At 43.1% G+C, this 24,779-nt stretch overlaps 1 protein-coding gene across 1 annotated transcript in view; it reads right to left on the reverse strand.

Moving 5' to 3' along the window:
• The window catches only part of LOC105704132 (agrin), a 389,846-nt gene that overhangs the window by 4,341 nt on the left and 360,726 nt on the right, over positions 1-24,779 (reverse strand). The window contains exons 7-26 of the mRNA XM_023432426.1: positions 24,347-24,588; positions 22,257-22,443; positions 17,701-17,798; positions 13,552-13,681; positions 13,176-13,409; positions 12,023-12,316; positions 11,298-11,447; positions 10,827-11,087; positions 10,197-10,343; positions 9,207-9,443; positions 5,321-5,515; positions 4,260-4,433; positions 3,772-4,111; positions 3,112-3,339; positions 2,409-3,028; positions 1,905-2,316; positions 1,565-1,818; positions 1,390-1,486; positions 1,164-1,271; positions 590-764 (exon numbers count right to left, since the gene is read on the reverse strand). Of these exons, the coding sequence (XP_023288194.1) occupies positions 590-764; positions 1,164-1,271; positions 1,390-1,486; positions 1,565-1,818; positions 1,905-2,316; positions 2,409-3,028; positions 3,112-3,339; positions 3,772-4,111; positions 4,260-4,433; positions 5,321-5,515; positions 9,207-9,443; positions 10,197-10,343; positions 10,827-11,087; positions 11,298-11,447; positions 12,023-12,316; positions 13,176-13,409; positions 13,552-13,681; positions 17,701-17,798; positions 22,257-22,443; positions 24,347-24,588 (4,583 nt within the window). The remainder of the gene's footprint in view (positions 1-589; positions 765-1,163; positions 1,272-1,389; positions 1,487-1,564; positions 1,819-1,904; positions 2,317-2,408; positions 3,029-3,111; positions 3,340-3,771; positions 4,112-4,259; positions 4,434-5,320; positions 5,516-9,206; positions 9,444-10,196; positions 10,344-10,826; positions 11,088-11,297; positions 11,448-12,022; positions 12,317-13,175; positions 13,410-13,551; positions 13,682-17,700; positions 17,799-22,256; positions 22,444-24,346; positions 24,589-24,779) is intronic.

Raw genomic sequence — 24,779 nt, forward strand, 5'->3', positions numbered from 1 at the left:
AAAGAAAGCGGAGTCCATCGATCATGCGGAGAAAAATATACCAAATTAATACGTATTTCCTGAAGTGACCGTTTACTTTTCATCTTCGCGTCAAAGATCACTGTCCCTCTACGCACCCTATGTTACAGCTACATAACATTGGAATAACATGATACATATCGGAATTATTACCGTTCTTACAAATTTCTCAGTATTGCAGTTATATAGTATCAACATAACATATAACACGTTACCGACATGTTATGTATTTATTACGTCGTTCGTTTTATAGCAGTGTTGTATAGCTGCGTAATAGTAATATAAATCTTACGTACATGTTGCGTGTGTGTACATTACACTCTACAAACGTTGTGCAACTGTGATTGGTGGGGCAGAGGGTACCAGATTGATCAATTTCTCTCATTCAATTGTTCGATAGGATTCATTGATTACACTTTGCCCGACTAACGCATTGCGGTATCTCCGTGGTACGCGTAATGGTTATGGCCTCCTCAATTTGCGCAGTCGTGTAATACCGGACAAGGGTCGTGCCGAAGGGGCAGCATGTACGCAGTATGTCGATGGAATTAATGGACTAAGTTAAACGTACCCGACTCTTCAGGGAAATCTGCTCGTTCTTGCTCTTGTAGGAGAGGACCACGTAACCTCCCTGTAAGGACAGCGAGAGATGTTCAGCTTTGCCCCGACCTATCCAAGCGATGAGACCTTCGGAGTGCGTTGTTCGTAACTTCAGCTCGAACTTGTTTGACTGTTGTTCCCTTCGCCTGCGAATTAAGTAACTTTAATGAAATGGAATTAATAGCTTACCCGAAACCTATTAACAGTGGGTTACGTCCTTGTAAGCACAGTTTCGGGGATAGGATCCTAAATAGAATTACTCATATTCCCTAATTACAGACAAAAAAGAAAAACGAAACACCTCGGGAAACAATTTCTTTAATCGAAGGAAAATGATTTCTTTGAATAATACTCATTTGGATCAAATAACAGGGTTTCGGGGTAGAAATAATGTGTAATTACTCCAAAGAAATATTTGTTTTTCATTCAAGGAAATAATTTCATTGAAAGAAAAGAAAAATTTCTTTTTCAGTGCGAAACATTGTAATTTGGCGAGGATCTTAATTCAGCGCATTAAGATGGGATTAGCAAGAGCTGGTACTCACTCGGCGTAATCGTAATTCTCATACTCTTCATCGATATCGTCCTCAAGATCGTAATCGGAGTAGTTTTCTTCATAGTACTCGCCGAGTGTCGTGTTAGTAATGTTAGGACTGAGAGATTGCAAAGCAAATAGAAGGTAGTTAGTGCTTTTGATTAGCAATTTCCGTCCAACAGACCTCTACTTTACGTTAAATGGAATGCGATAAACTATTTAAGTAAATTATTCACCTCCTCCCGTAGCGATGTCTGAACTGCAGGAAATTATTTCCGTTGAAGCGCACCGGTTTCTCTGCGATCTCACCGCCCGAGACGTCGTATCCCATGACTGAAAGGTATGGGAAAATATTTTAGTACCAAACCTTTCCAAAAGTTATGTATTAAGTGACGGACGATCGACACTAACAGAATTCGCAGTGGAGGCCGTTGTATCCGCTCGCACATTTGCAGAGATAGCTGTTGAGTAGAGGCAGACAAACTCCGCCATTGTGGCAGGGATTTTCGTTGCTGGGACACGGTAAGCCGTCGTAAATCTTTGTGTTGTGCTGGGTGATATTCACTGCCAAGTTTTGATGAGTTTTGCCATTCACCATGAGCCTTTGGACGGCGCCGACCAGTCCCGTAGAAGCTCCAGCTAATCGATGCACCTCCCTCCAATGCCTGAATTTCAAAGCGGCGTTTAAAAATATCAGTTCTAGTAGTATCGGAGCAATCAAAAAAGAGAAATACAATTTGAAAGAACATACTTGACGCCTCCGATGTACAAAGGCATCTCGAGATTCAATTCCGTCAAAGGACTCCCAGACAGGCCCCTAGCCACAGTCCCATCATCCAACTGCAAAAGTCCTTCCCTCCCTAATCTACTGATCCTTGCGCAGTGCCAAGTGTCCAAACTAACTGGATCAGGAGAACTAATGTTGGCGATTCCGCTGCCCAGATTGAATCGAAACTCCATCCGGCCCCTAACCAGATTCAGGCTAATGAAATCTCCCCGTCCGTTATTTAGCTGACCATTGTACAGCAAGAGACCATCGCTGGCTCTGGACAAGAACCATAATTCAATGGAGAACGCTTTGGCGACCCCTTCGAGGCAAGGCAGCTCCAGAAACCCATCGCCCGCCATTTCTGGTACCAGCAACTCCGTCAGTTCCGCGTCCACTGTGCAGAAAAAAATGAATTACACAAAATGCACGTCTCTCCCCAACAACCGGCAAATAACATCGCCTAGGCCACGAGCAATTAATACTAACAAATTTCGCAGTGTTCCCCGGCTCTTCCCGGAGGACACTTGCAAATGTATCCTCCCTGGGGCAGGATGTCGCAAGTGGCACCATGTTGGCAGGGCTCGTCCATGCAAGGATCCAATGATTCCTCGCAATTGCGACCCGTGTACTGAGGTGGACATATGCATCTGTAATCCTGGGGCTCGTATTTCTCTACGGCGTAATTCTCCACCCGGTTGTAATTGTTCTCGTACTCCAAATCGTAGTCGTAGTCGCAATGGGGAGTCGTACACCGTTTCTTAGAGTTCTTCCTTGATCTACGTCTGGTCTCCATGGACGTGCAGTGGGATCCCTTGCACCTGACGATGTTAACTCCGTTATTGTTATTCCTGTGCTTTCCTTTTCCTCTTTTGTGCGTCCGTCTGCACTCTCTGCCGTTGCAAAGGTCCTCTTCGAATATCGGCTGACAGGTCGCTCCATTTTGACAGGGAATGTTTGCACAAGCGTTGTCGCCGCACTCCTTTACCCTGTAGACCTCCAGGATGTCCTTTTGCTGTCCCATGTGCAGATCCACGGATTGTCGATTGATTTTCAGCTTCTTTATGCATCCGAGCAACCCATGGTTCGTGCCGATGTTCTCGTACACCCTGAAAGTGGCCCCGGAAATTTAAAATAGGAAACGTTTCGACAAATTTCATCAATTAACTTTAGTCTCTAATTCTTGGCTTACTTCGAGTGATTCGTTGGCACGTTTCCGACGAAGGTGTCTTGATTCAAATCCAGCGACTTCATTATCCCTTGACTTTGGCCGTTTATGTCCTCGGCGTCGTTGAATATCAAAACGCCGTCCTTGTGGTACCTTTTCGCGGCGATTTTATGGTAGGTCTTCATGGTGACCTTCTTCGGCGACGTCAGGACCACGGGCCCATTTCCAAGGTTGTACTTGAACTGCACAAATCTGCAGAAAAATGAACGATCTCGATAAACCTGACTTTTCTACCCAAAATTGTCAATTACTATGGGCGTCAAAGGTTTTTCCAAGATGCATTCAAGGGATCTCATCTATGAAACATTTCTCCGAACTGGGTGCTCCGAATCATTTTAAATTTTACCTCGTAAATATGCAGGCACCAAGGAAGGTCCTGGCACTTGAATTTCCCTAGATTAATCTATTTTTACAAAAGATTGTGTAAATTCTTATATAAAGATGCAATTTCGCGAGTGTCCAGACCTTCTTTAGGTCCTTCATGTTCCTATGGTAAAATTTCAAAGGATGCGGTACACCCAGTTCGGAAAGAAGTTTCATAAACGATTGGCCCCTCGGATGTCGCTTCCGCATCACCTTAAATATTGGAATTATTTTTTATACACATTCAGATGAAAGGTTTACCCGTCGACGATGGCCAAGGAGAGGAAGTCTCCGGTGCCGTCGCTCTTCTGCTGGTTATACAAAATGATGCCATTGTCGGCATACGTTTTGAACTCCACCTCAATGCTGAACTTATGGTAGGCCTTCAGTCTGCTCATCCTGACGTAGCTCTTCCCGTCGAAAAACGGAATCTCGTAGTCCCTTTTGTTGATCTCTTCGTCGCAAAGCAGCCCGGTATAATTTGGCCGACAGATGCATACAAATGTAGCGCTGGGTAGGTCAATGCACGTAGATGATGCGTGACATGGATACGAGAGGCATGCCCGGAATTCCTCAGTAGGTGTTACCGGGGCATTGTTTGCTGGAACAAGAACGGACCTATGCACACCCTGATTACTGAGATCGCAGCTGCACGGAAATTCGGGAAGTCGATTTTGACGCTCCAGGGACGAGAGATCGCGTACCTGGGGAAATTCTATACCTCGAGGTCGAGATTTTCGAAGACTCACCGAAACACTCTTGCCTGTCGCTCGTCTCGGAATATCCTTCTATGCAAATGCATCCACCATCCATGCACTCGCTATTCGAAATCGTGCAGTCCTTGTCGTCGGTGCACAGATCACCAAGAAGTGCAGTAACCACTCTTATAGTTGCCGGAGTAGGTCTAGAAGCTGCTGCTATTCCTGGAATTTTTTAGTCATTTTCATTATGCACTAATTGTGATATGTGAATATGTAAATATATATATGGCTATGTACTAAGAAAGAACTTCTTTATATAACGTAAGCATGGTTTACATGTCTTTTTGCGACTATCTTTGGTATCTAAAGTTAGCCTTTTTGCGACAAAGGATGAAAACAATTGGAGTAGAGTGGTTGTGGAAAACACAGAAAGGGGCAGGGCAAAAAAAGTCTCAAAACGTCTTAGAACGAAAAAAGTGCCTATATTTGTACTCCGCGCATGCACAAAAAGAGGCGCAACCCATGCTTTTATTACATAAAGTATTGTATGGGCTATTGATGCGATAAGAAATAAAAAGTCCGAATAAAAAATTGTTCCTTTTCTTTCAAGGAAATTATTCCTACGAATGGAGTTAAAGGAATGAAAGTCGATTTCTTATTTCATTATTTCAAGATACGAAGTATTCGATCAATGCATCAGAGTCAGATATTCGTTATTTTTTAGTAAAGGCTATATTTCTTTGATTTCATGCTATAGTTTCTTTAATTCCATTCAAAGAAAAATGTTTCAGTGTAAGTAATCGAGGCAATGACTAGAAATTCAGCTTGATATAATTAATGTAATATTAATTAATTAATGTTGCGATTATAAAGTGTTCGCTCCGATTATGAGTCATTTAATGTCATTCATCGGGCTAATGACGAGACAAGTTTGAAGTCTTTGTATCAATAGAGTTTCAGGTAAAGTTAAAGTGGTTGCTCAATTAAACTCGCGAATTAGTGGTTAACCGTAATAGTGCTAGTCAATCACGAGCGATTCGCAAGTTTAACCGAGTGCGGAGTTTAAACTCGAATTGAAATACCAGGCTTGAGGGTGTGGAGATTGGTACCGTGCTTAAGGTTGTCCCGATCGATGGTAATGGTCTCTTGATGGGCCCGATGGGTATAATAGTACCGTGGGTCTGGTTCTGGTACCAGAAGATGCCTCGTGGATTTCGACAGGGGCGAAATGGCCGCTGCTGGTTGCGTGTATTGAACGGCCGTGTATCTTTTCATCGGGACGTCCGTGTTTACCAAATGATCGTCTGAAATGTCCAAAAATGTCCACTTGAAATTGCAGAATTTTATCGAAAAGAATTCCTCCTATTCTACTCAAATAATAATTTCTACAGATCGAATAAAAAATACTGAGAACCTCCGCGACGTTTATTTTATTAAGGTGACATTCGACTCTTTCGATCGGATCAAACCACGATTTACATATAATTGTTTGAAATCGCTGCGCGTAATTGTTTCTCTAGAATAAGTTTGAGGAAATTCTTGAGATAGTTAGCCTGAATTATGATAATTAAATGGCTGCGTATCTTTTCATCGGGACGTCCGTGTTCACCAAATGATTCTTTGAAATGTCTAAAAATTTCCACTTAAAATTACAGAATTTTACCCGAAAGATTTCCTCCTATTCTACTCAAATAATAATTTCTACCGATCGAATAAAAAATACCGAGAACCTCCGTGACGTTTATTTTATTAAAGTGACATTCGACCCTTTCGATTGGATTAAACCGCGATTTACATATAATTGTTTGAAATCGCTGCGCGAAATTGTTTCTCCAGAATAAATTTGAGGAAAATCTTAAGAGAGTTAGCCTGAATTATGGTAACACGCCAGTCAATTGAATATCCAGTAATGGAGTCCGAAGGAATCCTTCGAGGGAAGCGTTAACTGGAATCTGAATTCTGCATACGTTTACGTGGAAGATCGAAAATTCGAATCCTAAAGTCGTCTCTTCTAGGGTGTTCTGATTGGCCGTTCCAGAGGAACATCGAAGGCAATTTACCCTAGATTTCTTGTATGCACTAGAAACGTTCTCCGGAGAATTCTTTGAAAATCCTTGTCTCGTTTGCAAGTCAACTCAGAAGCTCGAAGCAAAAAATCTTCAATGGAAATACCATTCGATATCGTATTCCATTTAGTCATTAATGTTATTCTCGTATTTATATCACTCGGGGGGACGAAATGAGGAGTTTAAGGGAACTTTCGACTATCTGGGATCGCAAGAATATTTAAAATGCCCCTGCCTCACCCTAGACATTTTCGACGAAATTTAGGTAAAATCCAGCGGAAGCCTGTGAAATCCCTTGAAATTCCCCTGAAATTTCGGCTAGGAAAATAATAATTCTCGGGCTATGTCCGAGGTGGGTGCAGCGCTCTTCAGGTCCGTTTTCCACGGAGAGTTTGCAGAGCTTGATGGGATTTTAATTACTTTTCAATTTCGCCTAGCTTCCTATTATTTCCCGTCGACTTCCGCCACTTTTTCCCGGCCCCCGTTTATTTGTACAACGACCTGCCCGTTTATTTATTTATTCTCGGATGACACCGGAAACTTGGATAAAGTGTACATTAAAAAACTCCTTTTTTTTTTCAAAAGAGCTACCTTTACCCTTCTCTTCTTCCCAAGGAAGGACTCTCATGCATATCCCATTCATATCCGGTGTAAATATGATTAATATCCCCAACTCCCCTTCCGTTAGTTGTCACTTTAATTAATTTCTTTCCAATTAAAAGCGATACCTTTCATTTCCTAATATCCTCCTTGAAGTCGACATTTTGTGAAGTTTTTATACGAATAGCTGAATGATCAGCGAAATGATCAATACATTTCTTTCCGAATCTTGTCCGTTAGTACTTGTCAAATTACTCTTTACGTATTCCTCTCATGTACCGAGCTGTTCAGTGCTCCACATCTCCGTTACACTCGGCCCGTTGATAACTCTTCGGCATCGATTCCCGGTCGCCTCTGTTGTATTAAAGCAATTTCAATATCTCCCAATAAATCTTCAATTCTAGTGCGCCCGGTGATAAATTTGACAGTTGTATGCCGATAAAAGGAAATTGCAGCTCGTGTTGGGCATTCGGCGACATTTGCGCAGCACTCTTGCTGCACATGAATTTTGCAATCCTAGTTTTCCTGGTACTTGCCTGTCACGTGACAAGCGGCCATGTTTCTTTCGCGTCTTGCAAGTGCAGCTTATTAATTTACTGCACCATCACTCTCTAATATGTTTATCATATTTTCTGCCGAAGTTTAAAACGTTTCGTCGCTACTCGCAGGATCTCTTCACTTTTTGGGCACTCTTGGTATTTAAGGATCAAAGAATCCCTTGAAGCCTTCCCCACGGTTTGGGGAAGGAAGTTTAGCGTCGCAGCCTCTTCCCCGGGTCCTCGGTCATCCTTTTTCCCGGCGTTGGCAAATTACGTGATGCATTATTTAAAAGGGCCGGAATGGCGACTGCGAGTCCTGGGAAAGCGAGGCGCCGGAAGTCCGAAAGTCCTGGACGTCCTGAAAGACGCGCCGCAGGACTTCCGCAGGATCTCCGTAGGGCCGCAGAAACTCCGGATCAACTTCGAGCTTGCAATCTAATTTATGTTTAATTTGCACCGGGAACTTTTTAAAAGATCGACTCCCTGGGACGGAAGCGATCGAAAATAAGGCAGAGCCAAAATAGTCCTCAAGTTTAATAGATTCCAGCCAGGACTCCGTGCAGCAGTCGTCCTGCTCCCCTTTTCATCAGCCCCTGACTGCGGAAAACTTCTTTCGCGTCTGTTGATAGTCCGCTGCAGGTCTACACGTAATACCTCCTTTTATTTCCCTTCGATCGAGCCTTATCGAGTTCTGCAGTTTGTTCCCAGGTTGCCTCAAATTGTTATCCTCGGAAGGGATTCTCAATTCGGTGTCTGCTTGTCCTCGGGCGAATCGATTTTCGTTGCCTTGGTGATATCGTGAGGGAAAATATAATTTACCACCAGCTCGATGATACGATTTTTCATCACCAATTCAACGGCATACCGAAACATGTCCTGAAATTTTGCAAAGGACTCTGGGAAAATAATGTCTGATGATTCTTGAGATACTTCACAAGTCGTCATTGTCCTTTAAATTGAAAACAGGCGGTTTTGTCGACTCCCTATCTAATTTCCAAACTGACCGCAAGGTACATGGAATTTTGCAAAGAGCTCTGTTAAGATAATGTTTGAGGTCCTTGAAATATTTTTCAGGTATGTACTTTCATGCCTCCATCGTCTTGCAATTTTAAGTCGAGCGGTTTCTTGCCTTCCTATCTGATTTCGGACTTCGAACCAAATCATGAGGTACATGAAATTTAGCAAGAAGCGCTTGCAAAATAATGTCTGATGATCCTTAATATATTTCTCAGGTATGTACTTTCAAGTGGGCATCGTCCTGTAAATTGAAAGTGAGCGTTTCCTCGCCTTCCCACCTGAATTCCGAGTTCGAGCCAGACCACGAAGTGCATGGGTCATTAAGGTGCAGCAAGGTGTGGGACATTAAGGTATGCAATGTTAGTAAAAACTAAGAGTTTATTATCTGGAGTGGATACAAAGGCGCAGGTTAAGTAAATGCAGACTCGCATCGCGGCAGTCCAGCGAGGACTGTCCATGGAGAGCTACCACATTCATACGACCTAGTTTTCCTATCCCTAGACGAGAACGCTTCTGCCTAGTTAACAAAGATCAACGCATCCGCGAATTCACCATGAAGACACAAGAAGACGACCAGAAACACCCTACGACGCCAGAAGACGTCTTCGTCCAAGAGATCGAACCCTGCCAACCTTCGTAAGCCCTTCTCTATCGTTTAAATCCCTTACGCGGTTATTAGTCCTGGATCCTTCGACGCAAGGATCGAGGTTCAGGAAGAACTTAGTAGCGCAGGATGTATGGGGCTCTGTACGGCGCTCGTTCTGTAAACCCACCTCTGCAATGGCCGAAGGCCTGAGTTACGACATCGGCCTGATGGCGACAGGCGTAGAGCCGTAGTTCGCATTCGTTGTCATACGTTTGCCCATCACTGCCGCAAACAGGGACCGACGGAATGTCCGCAGGACACGACGACGGACAAACGCAATGAGGCCCTCCGATTTCCGAACAGTGTCCTCCGGAGTAACATTCCATCTTGTTGCAGTTCATGGGGATCGGTGGTATGGTATCCGCTGCGAACAGAGGTGATACGTTAGCTCTGACATAGTATATTTCATTTTTCCCTTTTTTTTTTCACATACTTAATATCGATCTGTAGACAGATCGTTACATAGGATGAACGGCTAAGAACGTAAGAAAGTGAATTTATGAACCATCAGCTTTTATTAACATAAGGTTAAGAATAAAGGTTAAACTGGTCGCAAATTTCAGAAGCTAGAAATCAGCGCTGTCAAAAATCCTTCTTCCAGTTTATTTTTTTTTACAATTTCGACAAAATTTTGAAATTGGAACCCTGGAAATTAGTGAGCCTGCACAGGGTCTCAGGGGAATACAAAAAAGTAAACCCTTTCTAAATTTGCGACACCGAATTAAAGGGGACATCTTTTAATGTGTCTTTTTTTTTTTAAATACGTTCCAGAAATATTTTAAATTTTATGATGGATATTTCGTTGTTTACGTATAAACATAAGAATGCATAGCAGGGCTGTTGAAACATGTGTTGATGATAAGGATATTTGGGAAATGTTGCGAAAGTTATTAGACGGATAAGGAAAGAAAACTTAAGGGTAGTAACAGGCCCTGGTAAAAAGGTATTAAGGGCGGTAATAAAATTCATTATATGAATCTATAAACGCGGTAAAAAGTAGGTAATCGGACCCAGAAACGTAGAAATTATTAGTCTAAATTTTCATTTTCATTCCGAGAATAGGTGTTAAATTTTCGGATTCTTTTTAAACCTTTTCACCAGTGTCTTCTAGAAATACCTGAGTAACATCCCGTGGGTGTAAGCATCTTATTATGATCTGTACAAATGGTGCACTTCTGTCCCTGTATGTCCGATTTACAGACGCATCTGCCGGTCATCTGTTCGCAGTCTTCTCTAACGGATCCAAAGAGCGAGCACCCGCAAGCTGTGAAAAGCACAGGTCATAAATGCTCGATAATGAATTAGAAAAAAGATCTCACAATTAAATTGCAGCGTACATTTATACTTAATTGTATATTTCGCACATCATTTCTACCAATCTACAAGAAAACTAGACTTTGCAATTCTTATCCTCCTCTTTGAAGCTTTTGCTACACGCCAAAGATCTGGTCCATTTAACAAAATCATTTGATTGACTGCATTTGGTTAATTTCAGAAAATATTTCATTGAATAAACCGAAGGTTTTGGTTAAATGTACCAAGTCATTTTAATATTTAACGTGTTCTACCATTATTCACGTGACCAACAAGAAATTATTGATCAAAGAATTTAGTCATGTCAACCACATATTTGGGTGTACATATAATAACTATATTTTGTGGTTGAACCAGTACAAATTTTTTTGATTCACCAAATATTTTTTTGCCTCTAGGTACGTCGACTAAAAATGTAACCCTTGATCCTTACGTATGCATCCTGGATGACCCTCGCTGATTTTCGGCAAGCCCCAGTATCCAGGCATGCACCGGTCGCACTTCAGCCCACCCACTCCTGGTTTGCACTCGCATTGACCGGTTTCTGGATTGCAAGTGTCCGAAACACTTCCCAGTCTGTTGCAGCCACAAAGACTGGGACACCCAGCACCATCTGGACCCAAAGCAGCGGTCTTCCCATCGGGACAGCAGCCGTGCCAAGAATCCGCGCACTTTACCACCTGAACCCCTTGAGCTAAAGAGAACCCAGGGTTTTATAGGTCGCCTTCTTTTTACACTTTTTCAAGTAATAACTCATGAGAGAAACTAATATCCGCTGTGACGTTCATGCAGGAGATACCAAGGCTTCCGGCGAACAGGGTCCAAGCAGGAAGAAAATATACAACTCGTTTAATGGCGACACTAAAGAGGACGCAATTTTTTATCAAACACATGAAATTCGAACCTTTTCTGCAGCAACGTGCGAAGCGCGTTGTTTGGTGACAATAGCTATTGCTGGGACAATCCCTGCGTTCCGGGCTGCTTCCACAGTCGTACTCCTTCCCCTCATGGTCCACCAAAGGGGGATCCCCATTACATGGTTTCACCTCCATACCTGTGTATTACAATTGTTCAACCATTAAACACCTGACTCCGTTATTAGGTTGTCCAGAAGGTTACCGCAACTTTGCCACTCAACATTTGACGCTTAATTTTCAAATAGAGTTGTGTTTCCTTCACGTCCCTTGATATATACCATTTTATAGTGCAGACTACGTCCCACATATTCATAACAATAATTGTGTTTTAAGTAATAATTTTCAGTTCTTATTGCATCAATGGTAGCAGGTCATACGGAACGTTTCCTCTCCCGAATTTTCTTCGTTTCCATCTTCAATTAAATTGCCTGAATTAAACAGAAATTAATATCTAAAACGGAATTATTGTTATCGAAATCTGTAGGGCTCTGAAATAGTATATAACGGGGACACAAGGGGAAGGAATGTTATTTGAAAACAAAGCGTTGAATGTCGAGTAGTAAAATCGCAATCCTTCCTGGACAATGATATATCGCAAAAAAGGTCTGCGTTGTCCATGCTTCTCGCGAGGGACTCATGCAGGATAGGGAACGAGTTAATGTTTTATCGAGATGTCCTCCAGGACCTCCGAGTACTCCAAAAGGTGTCGAACCTTGACAGAGGTCCAGAGGCCTAAGTCTGAGTTCCTTCTGCCTCTGGCACGCCTCCATCTTCATGGCGCACAAGGACGAGTAGGTCCTGAGGTCGCTCCCGCATACGGGATGCATATTTTCGGGGGATATGGAGGCGCAGTCGAATCTGCAGCTGCATGTGGGGTACTTGTCTGGCCCCAGTTCGCAGGTTGCCTCGAAATCGCAATTAATGTCCTTGCAGGCTTCCCGCTCCTGAGGACTGGTCACCTCCACCATCGTGGTCAGTCTTGTGGCAGCGAGGGTCGACATTGTCGCTACGATGTTAGTTAGCTTCGGTTAGTCAGCGGAAGATCCCTTAATCCTTTGGATCGAACTTGCTATCTAAGCTTTAAAAATCTACCTCCAATTAATCCTAAATTCATAGTATCCAAATCCGTCCTAATAGCGGCTTTCATGCCACATCGAGATTGCGCTCGTTTAAAATTGATAAAAAATAAGATGACCGAAATTTGATTGGCAGTCAGTATTTTCAAATAAAAATCTCTATTTCAAAGGGTTATGGGATCTCGACGTGTTATCATACCAGGATGTTACGGTGTTAGTTTCGGTTAGTCAGCGGAATGTCCTTTAATCCTCTGGAGCGTCCTTGCTACTTTCCGCGGGCCTTAAAAATCTACCTCTAATTAATCCGAGATCCATAATAATGATTTGTATCCCACGTCGAGAGTGCATTCGTTAAAAATTGTTTAAAAGTAAGACGATGAAGATTGTATGGATATCAACTATTCCTTTGTGGAAACCTGTATTTCAAAGGATTAAAGGATCTCGACGTATTTTACGGGCATGGATGTTTATCGAGTCATTTCCATCGCAACACCGTTTGATACGAGTACAAGTCCTTTGTTAAAATCCCCAAAGGATGAAGACAATCGGTTTTCGGTGTACTAGAAAACCCATGAATTTCCAAAATCTTACTCAGGGCAGCAACCGCGAATCTCTCCTTTTTCAAAGGATTAAAGGATCTCGACGTATTTTACGGGCATGGATGTTTATCGAGTCATTTCCATCGCAACACCGTTTGATACGAGTACAAGTCCTTTGTTAAAATCCCCAAAGGATGAAGACAATCGGTTTTCGGTGTACTAGAAAACCCATGAATTTCCAAAATCTTACTCAGGGCAGCAACCGCGAATCTCTCCTCGCACTCTCCGTAGAAAATAACTCGCAAGCTCGGCAGCTTTGGGTCCCTCTCGCAAGCAGCTTCCTGTAGTCGGCATTCCGAGGAGTAGGTCTTGGAGTCGCTGCCGCAGACTGGCTTGCTGTACTCTTCCGGACATGTTTTCGGACACACGCATGCACCGGCCACGCAATATGCCCCGTGTTCGCACTTCACGTCCGTGCACATTTCTGCAAGCACCAAATCGCGTTCAGATCTCCTTCCAGACCTCCGCCCTCGCATCATAGACTACAATTTGCAGCCCCAGCCGCTATCAAACTTTGCAACTTCCTTCATCTACCACTTCATGTGTTCATTTCGGAGATAGCTTACCGCAATCGCCCTCGTAGCTGATTTTTATGAGAGTCTGGGAGTCGCAGGACGCCTTCTTCAAGGCGCACTCCGAGGAGTATGTCACCCCGTCTGTACCGCACACTTTAGTTGGGTTGAAAAGATCCTTCACCTGGAACATAAGGACACTCCATTGAGGATACTCGTCACAGTTTCAATGTCTTTTTGTTAAATATCGGTGTACAACATTTTATTGTTGGTCAGCATGGCTCGGCAGTCTCTTGCCAGACTGGGTGGGTGTTTCCATTCGGGGCCTTCATTAGTTCTAATTGGAATTGGAGATCGGAGTATTTGTGGTGGTTGCACCTGGGTAATAGTTATTATGCCCGGTCCGGGTAGAATAGCCGGCCGAGATGGCGGAATAACGTTTGCGGAGGAAATTACAGGAGGATGTTTAGTCGTTCTGACCGACCTTCTCCTGCGGCTCGATTTCGTCCTCCCTGCTGGAAATTCGGAGGACACTTGATCCTCGTGAAACATTAGCGCTTTCGAACTCTCCCAAATTCTGCGCCGTATGTTAATAATAGGTACGGAAGTAGAACGAGTCTTCCTAAATTTAGCTCCTCGCTTTCACAGCCAATATATGGACAAAACGAAAGAAGATTAGAATTGGCAGTAAATTAATACATGCCGCAGTGAATTCATTGTAGCGGGTACTTTTCATGAGGATAACCTTAAAGGGCCCCTGCGCCATCGATCTACAACTGACTGAAGAATCCACTCTTTGAAAATATTTTTCTTTAATTAAGATAACGCGAAAGTGGCTTCTGAAGCGTGAAATAATGTTAAAAAAAGAAATGTCAAGAGTCCACAAATTTAGGTATACATTTTAATAGCCGGTATAGAGATAAAACGAAACAAGATTATAATTAGCATTAAATTACTGCATGCCGCAGTAATTCTTTAGAGAGTACTTTTTAGAAAGAATTGACGACAGGGAGGTTCCAGAGGTGACAAGATCTTGTCTCCGAGGACTCCTTCTGTGTCTGGCTTAGGGAGGTTGGCGTCCCCTTTTTTAAGCCGCGAGCAGTTTACCCCCCGCGATGCCTCTCCTGGCGACCAATCAGCACGGAGAGATGCTTTCTCCTCGACTATCTCTCTCTATCTCTCTCGCAAATCAACGTCTCTGATGCTCCGCAAGTTAATGGAGCACCCTGCAGCGATACCGCAGAGGAAACCGTCTTTGGAGAGCGGCTCTTCGAGACGGTACTTTTGCCGCGATTTTCAGCGCAGACAGCTTTTTCTTCCTTTCATGTATTTCCTTGTCCATGTACCTCGGGTTTCCGGAATATATTCACTTCCCATCAGCCGTTGCATTTAACGAGTGGAAAAATTAAGAAAATAAATAACCGTGAAATATCCTATAATTCATTAAAAGCGCTTCCTCAGGGTTCCTATTATACACTTTGGACGTCCTATCCTCTCATTCCGTTCTATTTCGTATCTAAAGGAATTGATTATAAGACCTAAATTTGAACAATATATTCTCCTTCGTCGACTTCTTCCCAATGTTCAGGTAATTTTTGTACCTCGCCCTTGAAAACGATCTGACTAAATTTTCAAGATTTAATCGGGATCAACTTATGGGCCGCATCCCAATGTTCATTTATACCCTGAGAAAGAACCATTCATTCAACCAGAGTGATATTTTCTCGCTTAGTTCCGAAGAAAAATTAGGTTAATTTGAAGAATAGTTATTTCGCTTAAATGAGCTCAAATAAACTATCATAATTCCAAAGAAACTTTGCGTCCAATTCATTCGACTTTATTAAAGTCTAATAATTTTTCCTTATTGTACGATATACATTTTACCACGACTCTTGTATCCCATGTACACGGTTTCTGTATATTATTTGTACTTTTATATGCTCCAATTTCCTATTGAATATTTCCATTCCACCAGTCGTTTTTTCTTCTATTGCATTTAAACGATATAAAAATATAAATCTAGCATTAAACATATAAAAGCCTGCTCCAGGGTCTTGGAACTTTTTTTTCCCGCGAAGAGTCGATTACGCGGAAGTGCCAGTCCCGGAGATGAAAAGTCTTCTTCTGAAGGATTGTCCGCGTCTGATCTAGAGCGGTCGCATCCCTTTTCTCGAGGGAAAAGCGATTCGACCCCCCGCGGCGTCTTTCCCGGGGACCAATCAGCGCCGCGGAATGCTTTCCGCTCGACTGTCTCGCGAATCAGCGTCTTCGATTCCCCGGAAGTTTACGGGACGCCTCGCTACGAGACGTCCCGCCGGCTCTGCTGGTTCTCAAACAAAACCTAATCCGACCGCGAGCCTCATCCCCTTCGGACTCCTGCGTCGAAGTGCTGACTCCCCGAATTTTCTCCTTTCCCACTCCTCCCCTTTCCCGCTTCATCGCGTCATCTCCCCAGGAGGTCCTTTGTTCTTCCCCCGTCTATCCTCGTCCCATCGTCGGGCACTCATCCTTCTTCGACAGTTGGACTTCTTCGAGGTCGGACTCGTTTGGAACGGTCGCAGACGTTGACGCACCCCTGACTGCCCCTGGAGACATCTAACGACTTCATTTCGGCGAATCCTCTCCGATGAATGTAGGTTTGACGAAGAAATAGGTCGCTGTGCTTATCTTTCCATTTTTCACCGCAGATCGATGGAATAGTTGTATATTTTTTTGACTATTTCGCTTTAGCATGATTTCATGTTCGATTTAGTTATTGCCTTTACATGTTGGCGTACCATTGACGTTGGTGCAGTCCTGACGGTCCCTAGCGATATTCTAACGACTTCATTGCGGCGAATCGTCTCCGATGAATGTAGGTTCGACGAAGAAATAGGTCGCTTTGCTTATCTCTCCATTTTGCAGCGCAGATCGATAGAATAGTTGTATATTTTTTTAACTATTTTATTTTAGTATAGTTTTTTAACTATTTGATTTTATGTTCGATTTAGTGATTACCATTACATGTTGGCGTGTGATTGGCGTTAGCGCACCCATAACTGCCCCTAGCAATGTTTCAACTTCATTTTGGCGAATTCTCTCCGATGAATGACGAAGAAATAAGTCGCTGTGCTTATCTCTCCTTATTTTTCAGCGCAGATCGATGTATAGTTGTATATATTTTTGACTATTTCGCTTTAGCATGATTTCATGTTCGATTTAGTTATTGCCATTAGATGTTGGCGTACCATTGACGTTGGTGCAGTCCTGACGGTCCCTAGCGATATTCTAACGACTTCATTTCGGCGAATCCTCTCCGATGAATGTAGGTTTGACTTATCTCCCCATTTTTAAGTGTAGATCGGCAGAATATATTTACATTTTTTTTTTACTATTTCGCTTTAGCACGATTTTATGTTCAATTTAGTTATGGCCATTACATGTTAGCGCACCGTCGTCTGCTTCTGACGTTCTAACGATTTCATTGCGGCGAATCCTCGTCGAAAATTCCCATAAAACAAAATATAGCCTTTATCGAAGAAGCACAGGTTACGGAATTCGCTGTTGATTTTTTAGTTGATAAAGTCGAGCAGAATGTCACGTTAAAATTTCTCGGAGTGCATGAGAAGTTGATGTTTAACGCGGTCATTATTAGATGTCAGGTGATCGATTTCAGAGGAATCCGGAATTATGCGGAGGATGTCTCGGCCGAAGACACTCGGTGAACCCTGCCACGTTTATTTTCCGTCTCCGTAACGACCGATCGATGGATCTCCCTCGTAACGATATCCTCCGGGTATCTATTCTATTCTAGATAGACGCCAAGGTACATCGATCCTCGACGCTTCGACGAGTTATTTATGAAAATCATTTTTTCCCCTCCACCAGGCATCTCGTAGTTCCGCGTCTCGCGTATCCGGCGTCTCAGGATAAGGCCGATAAAAAAGAAATTCACGAGAATCGGAGACCCTCTCCTTTGCATTCTCTCGGTGTAGATTCTCGTTTCCTGGATAATGCCAGATAGGGGATTTTTTGAAAATCCTCGAGAGCGGTGATTTTTCTTTTCGCCCTGTAAAATGCTTCTTCTTGTCCTTCTCATCTCTTTCCGCCCCGCTGTACCGAACTATCTCTTCTGCCGATTAAAACCGGACTCTTGAAATTTAAATAAAAACCTACAAGATAATAGGTACTTTTATAGACAATGGCAATTGTTAACAGACTTACCTCATTTTCGCATGACTTGGGGCACACGCATTTAGCCTCTCCGGTACTGTCGCTCTCGCACTCTCCGTAATGGTCGCACTTTTTATTTTCGCAGCCGTCTGAAAAAAATATAACAAATTATTTTACACTTTATACACGGCCTCGAGGGAACATAAATAAATTGGCGGTATTTTTAATTCTATGTTGGTTGACATTTTGCGGAATTATATGAGCGGTTGCGAAAATCTGCACGGAGGAGGTCGTTCGTTTGAGGGAGCGGTGAATTTAATTGAATTAGAACTACGGCAAGATAGTCAGGATGTCGAGTAGTAATTCTCAGGGTTTGTTCAGACGGGATGCCCCGAAACGAGCATAATGGAAATTGCAGGAGACAAATGGTATTTTGTGCGCTATGCGTTGTAAATTCCCGATGTAGAATACGTCTGCGGTTATTTCGCAAGTACACGTACACGCGACTAACTCCGTCAGGAGACGAATAAGTTCCGCTAAATACAAACGGATGTGCCCGTAAGTTTACTAGGTTAATAGGAAACTTTCCAAAGTGGAGGTGAGCTTCATAATCATCTTAGGAATCGGGTAACAAGCTCGATGGGATGCAAAGTTTTAATCGAACGATTTACGAGCGCGAGACAGTAGTCCATCGATTATAATTTCGAGCACCAGTTCGGACATCTAAATGGTTTGACCAAAATTACAACAGGCAATATCACCGACCCGTAGAAAAGAAAAGACCAATTAAAATAACGAGAATTCCGGTTATTTGACCTAGATTAAATTGTTAAGTATGCCCTTACTATTCTTTCGATTCAGAGTATCATATTCTTAATAAAATACTGTCCGGTTTCGTTAACACTTTTCCTGATAAACCAAGAGAAATTTATGGGTTGAAGAATAAGAGTTTCCTACTAGATACCTATCTAATAGTTTAAGCATCCGATTGAGATAATTACATGTTCAACCAGACGCCAGTAGTCAGAATCTTTTAGTCGTACTATACAGACTTTGTCATCATGTCAGCTGATCGAGTTCCGCAATTGCTCATTTTAAAGATAAAATCTTGACCGGTGGTTATATGGGAGCGATTTTCGATAAGTGGTTATTCTTATATAAAAAATGTAACAACATAATTTGCATGTTCTTTTACCTAAGAAGGAGTTGCTTTGTCGAAAATCGCTTCCACATAAATACCGTGGCAAGATTTTATCTTTAAATCGAGTACTCATTGAACTCGTTCGGTTGAAAAATACGCTCGAAATCGTTGACTAGATTTTGTTATAAGTGTATAATACAATTTTTGAAGGTAAGATTAGGATATCAAACGGATCCCATAACGCGTGCTAAAATTTGCCGCCTTCGAAGAATATCCTAAAAAGATCCTAACTGCCGAAATTTACATGTTCCAATAATACAAGTTTCAGTCGCCTAGCCGATCTTGAAGGTATCGAAATAATTAAAATCGATAAGCCCCTAGTTTTACCCTCTTCACTTACAATATCGTGTGAGAGACGTGGTATATGAATCGGGCCAAACGTGAACAAAACGTGTGAGACTTTGAACGTTCAGCCAACGCGTGAAATGGCCCAATGTATGACCAACATTTTTGTTATTTATGGCACGCGCTATTGGAATTTAAATCGTAAGGCAAAGGGTTAAGGGACATCAGAAATCGGTTTCGAGAACTCGTCGAGGAGCATTACGAATCCACGAATTTACGGACTCGTTCTTCCCGCGGGCTAATTCCGCGCACGCCGCAGAATCCAGACATTTCCCCCCAGACTTCGGCAGCGGCATTAATAAAGATCCGGGGGCATTTGCATAACTGCAGAGCACCTTGCACACGGGGAATTACCTCGGCACGGTGGCCGGCGGGGAAAAGAGAGCCCGGTTTGAAAGTTACCTTTAGAATTCATTGAAATCCGACGCGAATCTCGGTTCACGGGGGAGGACGTGGGGTGGACCGTCCACGGGGACGCACCCGATCCCTCGGGAAGATGAGGGACCGGAAGAGCATGCATATGCAGCGTGCATGCCTTCGGGTAACAACTCATACCCTGGGGATCGCGAAGTCGTGATATGCATGAAACGCACGAGTTTTTATCTGCCCCAAGATCCGCGGGTCGCCGCTCAAATGTTATTAGACGTCGGTACACGCGGCCTCCGCTAATTCGCTTCCGGTGGCCGTCGCGACGCCGAAGACTCTAAGCGACCCCGACGCCTTCGAGCGATCCGCATCTGCCCCCTTGGGTAAAAGGGGCGTTTTTGTACAATTTTTTTCATTAATTAGGGCGATGTCAAATTCACCCGTGGGACGTCAGATTGTTTATAGAACCTTTATCCGATTGGAAACAATTACAGGAGAGTATGTAGTCGGTACGATAAGGCACTTTCCTGTGGGAAATTCGGAGGACACCTGATTCCCCAGGAAGTGCTTTCGAACTTTTTGCAAATTTAGCACTGTATGCTGAGCTCTTCATATCGCAGTAATTTGTAAGCACTCTTTACGACAAAGACCCTAAACAGTTACGCCTTCAGGCGACCGGAACCCGGCATTTTGACTAAAAGGGGGCCTCTTCGGAATTTCTTTTCTTTAATTCAGTTGTGAAAGTGATCCCTGAAGCGTTAGATTATCTATAAAAGATTTCCCCGAAACAGGTGCATCGAATCGTTTGAATGTTCATCACGTGAACATGGAGGTCCTAAGGAAGGTCCTGATACCATGAAATTGCATCTAAAAAACATCTCAGGAATTATCGGTTTTTAGTGAAAATTTCATGCCAGATCGCGAAGGATCGAGACGGCTTATCGTGACTTTTTTATATCTCGCAGGATTGTGGCCTCGTATGGAAACCACTGGCCTTTCTGACCCCAACCCTCGTGCACATGTGACCCGTATAGGGACGACCATCTCTCCGAGTCCTGTCTGCAGTTGCAAGTTGCATGTGCGAATGCGAGATTTGCGTTGGAAATGAACTGCACCAGGTGTCACGGCTGCAAAGCCTCGAGGCTCTTCTGGGCTTGGGGTCTATTTCGAGCTGCACGACCTCTCCGAAGATGATTTCCCGGGAAAAAGGAGAGACATATCCGCAATCACGCGGTTGATAACGACAATAGCAGGCACACGTTCCGTTGACCTAACCTAAAAAATCCCGAGTCTCCCGGCCTCCCCGCACGAATCATAGACACCTCACTTATGAACGATAAAATAAAGTTACAAATGATTTATAATACCTTTTTAAGGATAAGGTACGGTATTGCATAAAGACACAAGGGGTGCCAGATAGCGTTAAATTATCCAAGATTATTTAGGTTGTTCCGATTCAAAGCGCTGAAATACTTTACGGGGGAATTTGTACCTTCGAGATGGGGAATTCATTTATCATTTAATAGAGAGGATTGTGGCTCTGAGGGGGAGCACCTTTGATGCCTTTGGAGGAGGCACTGTTTTTTACGGAAAGCAATAATGCCCGATCTCTTTGCAATGCAGATGGCAAATGAGAAACGGTCCATGGTTTGCAACATCTGTGAGCCTGTATTACTCGCAGGGCACTCGGGGAGCACTCTTTGCTCCGATTCACCGGTATAAATTTCGCGAGTTAATAAAGAATTTTCTCTTCGGGGGAGGGAATAAAGTGGAGCCTGGGAGGGAGTTCCATTATCTCGCGGCCGGTGAGCTGATTTTTGAAATAAATCTCCCTCGGCGGGGAAAACAGGGAGAATACGCCCCGTTTGGACAACAAGAGGATAATAAGAATCCGTTAATTGAATAATAAGTGCGATTCCCTTTGGCTCGATCGTTTCCTCGGAATCTCGGATGCTTCGGAATAATGCAAGCCTTGCTACTCTTCCGACTTTTCGCTCTTTCATGACAAAGGCAACTTCGAGTGCACCTTGGAGATCCGCGAAACTCTAGCCCAATTAAAATGTATACTTTACGACCGTCTCGCAAGAAAAAAAAAATTATAAGGCAAAAAATTGTAGCACCCGTTCTTTCATTCATAAAAAGTAACCATCAATTGCATACTCCCCCTGACGGGATAAAAAATATGAAAGAATATTAATACGTCAAACTTTAATTAATGTTATACTTGATATTCAGGCGGCATCATTCTTTTTTCATGTGGAATTCTTTACGCCGTGTCAGTCCCGTGGAATGCCGCGTTTAATAACGTGTTAATTGAAGTATCCTCAATCTTGGGATACATACGTAAATCGATCTCGTAAAGGATCCCTAAAAGAAAATGTGTAAAGGACATGTAATGATTATTTGCGATTTTTTCCTAGCGAGAGGCACGTTACGCGACTATGTTATCGAGTACTTAAAACTTACTGCTCAGGTTACAGTATAATATAGAAAAATAATAATTAAAAAATCTCCAATTAATTTTCGGATATGTACTCAAAAATTTATCCTAATTAAACACATCGTTTAAAATCTCCTCAGCCGTGCAGATTCTCCGCGTTTGGAGAATGGGCAAATAACATGTAATGTTTATTTGGGATTTTTCCATAGCGAGAGGCACGGTAGGCGAGTATGTCATCGAGTACTTAAAACTCACTACACAAGCCCTGGTAGAGCACTTGAATTTCCCTGCGATGTTGACACGCTTCTAGACGCAGTTTACACTCGTTTCCGTAGCTGATGCCGTCATTTCCGCAAACGGGCTGGAATTCCGCAGGGCAAGTGGGGCACTCGCAAACCGCGGTGCCGCCGGTTTCCGCACAAACCGCGCCCCATTGGCAGATCTGAAACAGATATTCCTCGCTTATTATCCACCTCTTTTCTGACTAGGCATCGATTTACACCGAAGGCGATGTTTTCCTCTCTCGGGCAGGAAATCTCCGATCGATCGGCTTTCTGGTCGAATTACTTCCAATTACTCGCGCCACTATCTTCCGCGGCCTTTCCTGCTCACGCGCTCCAATTTCTCGATAATTGGGAGTTAATCGCAGTCGGGGAGTCGCGTAATAAGGGTCTAAATTTGAAAAGTCTTCCCAAGTTGTCAAAGCGAAAGACGTTCCAAGTGGCAAGTCTTTTGTTCCCTTCCAGTCAGGTGTCGAGAGAAGGGAACGAAATTGGGGATCGATGGTAATTGAACGCTTCTGATGCAAAATCTAATACTTTTTACTCGAAGGTACTTTCGCCACTTTATACATTTTTGTCTTTGACCACTTATCGGGATTTTGGAATCATTAACGGAACGAAACGCAAGGAGGAATTTATTCGCACCCGATATCACGGTCGATGTTTTTCCCGGGGTTATTTCTGAAAATCTCCCGGTAATGGTGAGATTTTACTACATCAGTCATTAGGACGAGGTAGAGAGAGTTTCTTGAAAAATCGGATAGTTAGTAGAACCGGCCACGTGTGGGAATTCATCCACAAAGAACATTCCTTTCTAGGTGCTGCGTAAGGAATCAGTGGAAATCATGCAATTATGAACACCCTTAATGAATCTCGGATTAAAAGATCCAGATACGTTTCCAAGAGTCTGGCGACTCTTGCTTGTTTCCGGAGAAATTTCACAGAAAAAAAAAAACGTAAAAAACCATGTGAGGTCATTGGTAACTCGTGTTAAAATACATGTATTAATCTCCATGTGAGGTCATTGGTAACTCGTGTTAAAATACATACTTTAAATTCTACATTTTACGTTTCATATCTTAAGGGGGCTATGGTCTTAGGTTGTCAACTGCGTTTTAATCAAAGTAAGTTTAATAGAGAGTGATAAGTTACCGGAAATACTTGCTCACATTTTATTTTATATTCTAAGAATTTCAGATACACAAAGTTTTCAAACGTTTGAAAATGCCGGACTCGTGGAAGCTGGAAATCTCTGATTTTTCCTTTACTGTGTACATCTTTCCATGGGAAGGGCAATTCTGAAATGAAAAGTTAAGATGGTTCTCAAAACTGAAAAAGTCATTCAACAACTGACGGCACGATTTGGCAATGAAAAACGAATTCAAATCTCAAGAAAAGAAAGGTAATTAAATTACCCTCTTCATCGCTTTTTACCCTGTACTTTATAATACCTCTTGTATAAAAATGTCCATACAGACTACATGCCATCAGTTCCTAAACAATTTTCTCTAGTTCCAAAACCCACAATACCTTTTTCATTCGTACTAGCCGTTCTCCCGGGATCAAACCCACCATGAAAAAAATATCATCAATTAAATCCAGCCTCCAGCAGTCCGCCATTTTGAAACGTTTCCAAGTGACTTTTATCTTAAATTCTGCTTACATCAAATGAAACAGTCTCGCAAGCAAATATACCCTTCACCTACTCATTCTCCTTCAAGCTCGCTTATTAAGATGCTTTTCACATCCCATTAACCCCTGTAATTAAAAAATGAAGAAGAAAAATCCACCCGTCGCGCGGTCCGAACGGTCCAGATTAAATTCCTAGAAATGAAGTAGGAAACTCACGAGGGTGCATTTACTGCGGCGCGATCAAAGTCGAATTAAAGGGCTCGTTAGGAGGGCAGGGGACAGACGAGGAAATCGACGTGTACCGAGGCAAGAAGTAACGAGCCGGGTATCGGGTGGCCTGTCGCTTCGAGAGGCAGCAATCTCGAGGAATTCGCTCAGCTATTAATTTCCCGATAGGTCGAGAAGGTTGCCGACTGCGACTTTATTACGGACCTTCTCGGAGCAGGGCCCTCTGGATCCGCAGGCTCCGGTGTAGGCGAGCTCGACGCTGCTCTTCATCAAGCAAGCTTGTCTCTTCATCTCGCAAAGTGAGGTGTAGGTGGTCCCTCCTCTTGCACACACGGGTCTCATGATCGGCTCGCAAACTGGTCCGCATTCGCATCGAGCGATCCCGTACTTGTCGATGGCGCATTGTTGCAAAGGTTCGCATTGTGCCCCGTCGCAAGGATTCGTCCCTGTACGCAGAAAAATAATTAAGCCATGATAAAAACGTCTTTGCGCGGCCCCTAAGCCCATTGAAAGTGGAACTTACAAGTCAATCCTCTGTAACCGAATTTGTTTTTCAATCAAAACACCTGATGCGAAATTTTTAGGTACTAACAGTTTGCAAACTTAAAGTCTATATTAATCTATGTAAAATAAAATG

This window comes from Orussus abietinus, unplaced genomic scaffold (genome assembly GCF_000612105.2).
Source record: "Orussus abietinus isolate OABI.00-Male unplaced genomic scaffold, Oabi_2.0 scaffold7, whole genome shotgun sequence".
In the NCBI taxonomy this organism is placed as follows: Eukaryota; Metazoa; Arthropoda; class Insecta; order Hymenoptera; family Orussidae; genus Orussus; species Orussus abietinus.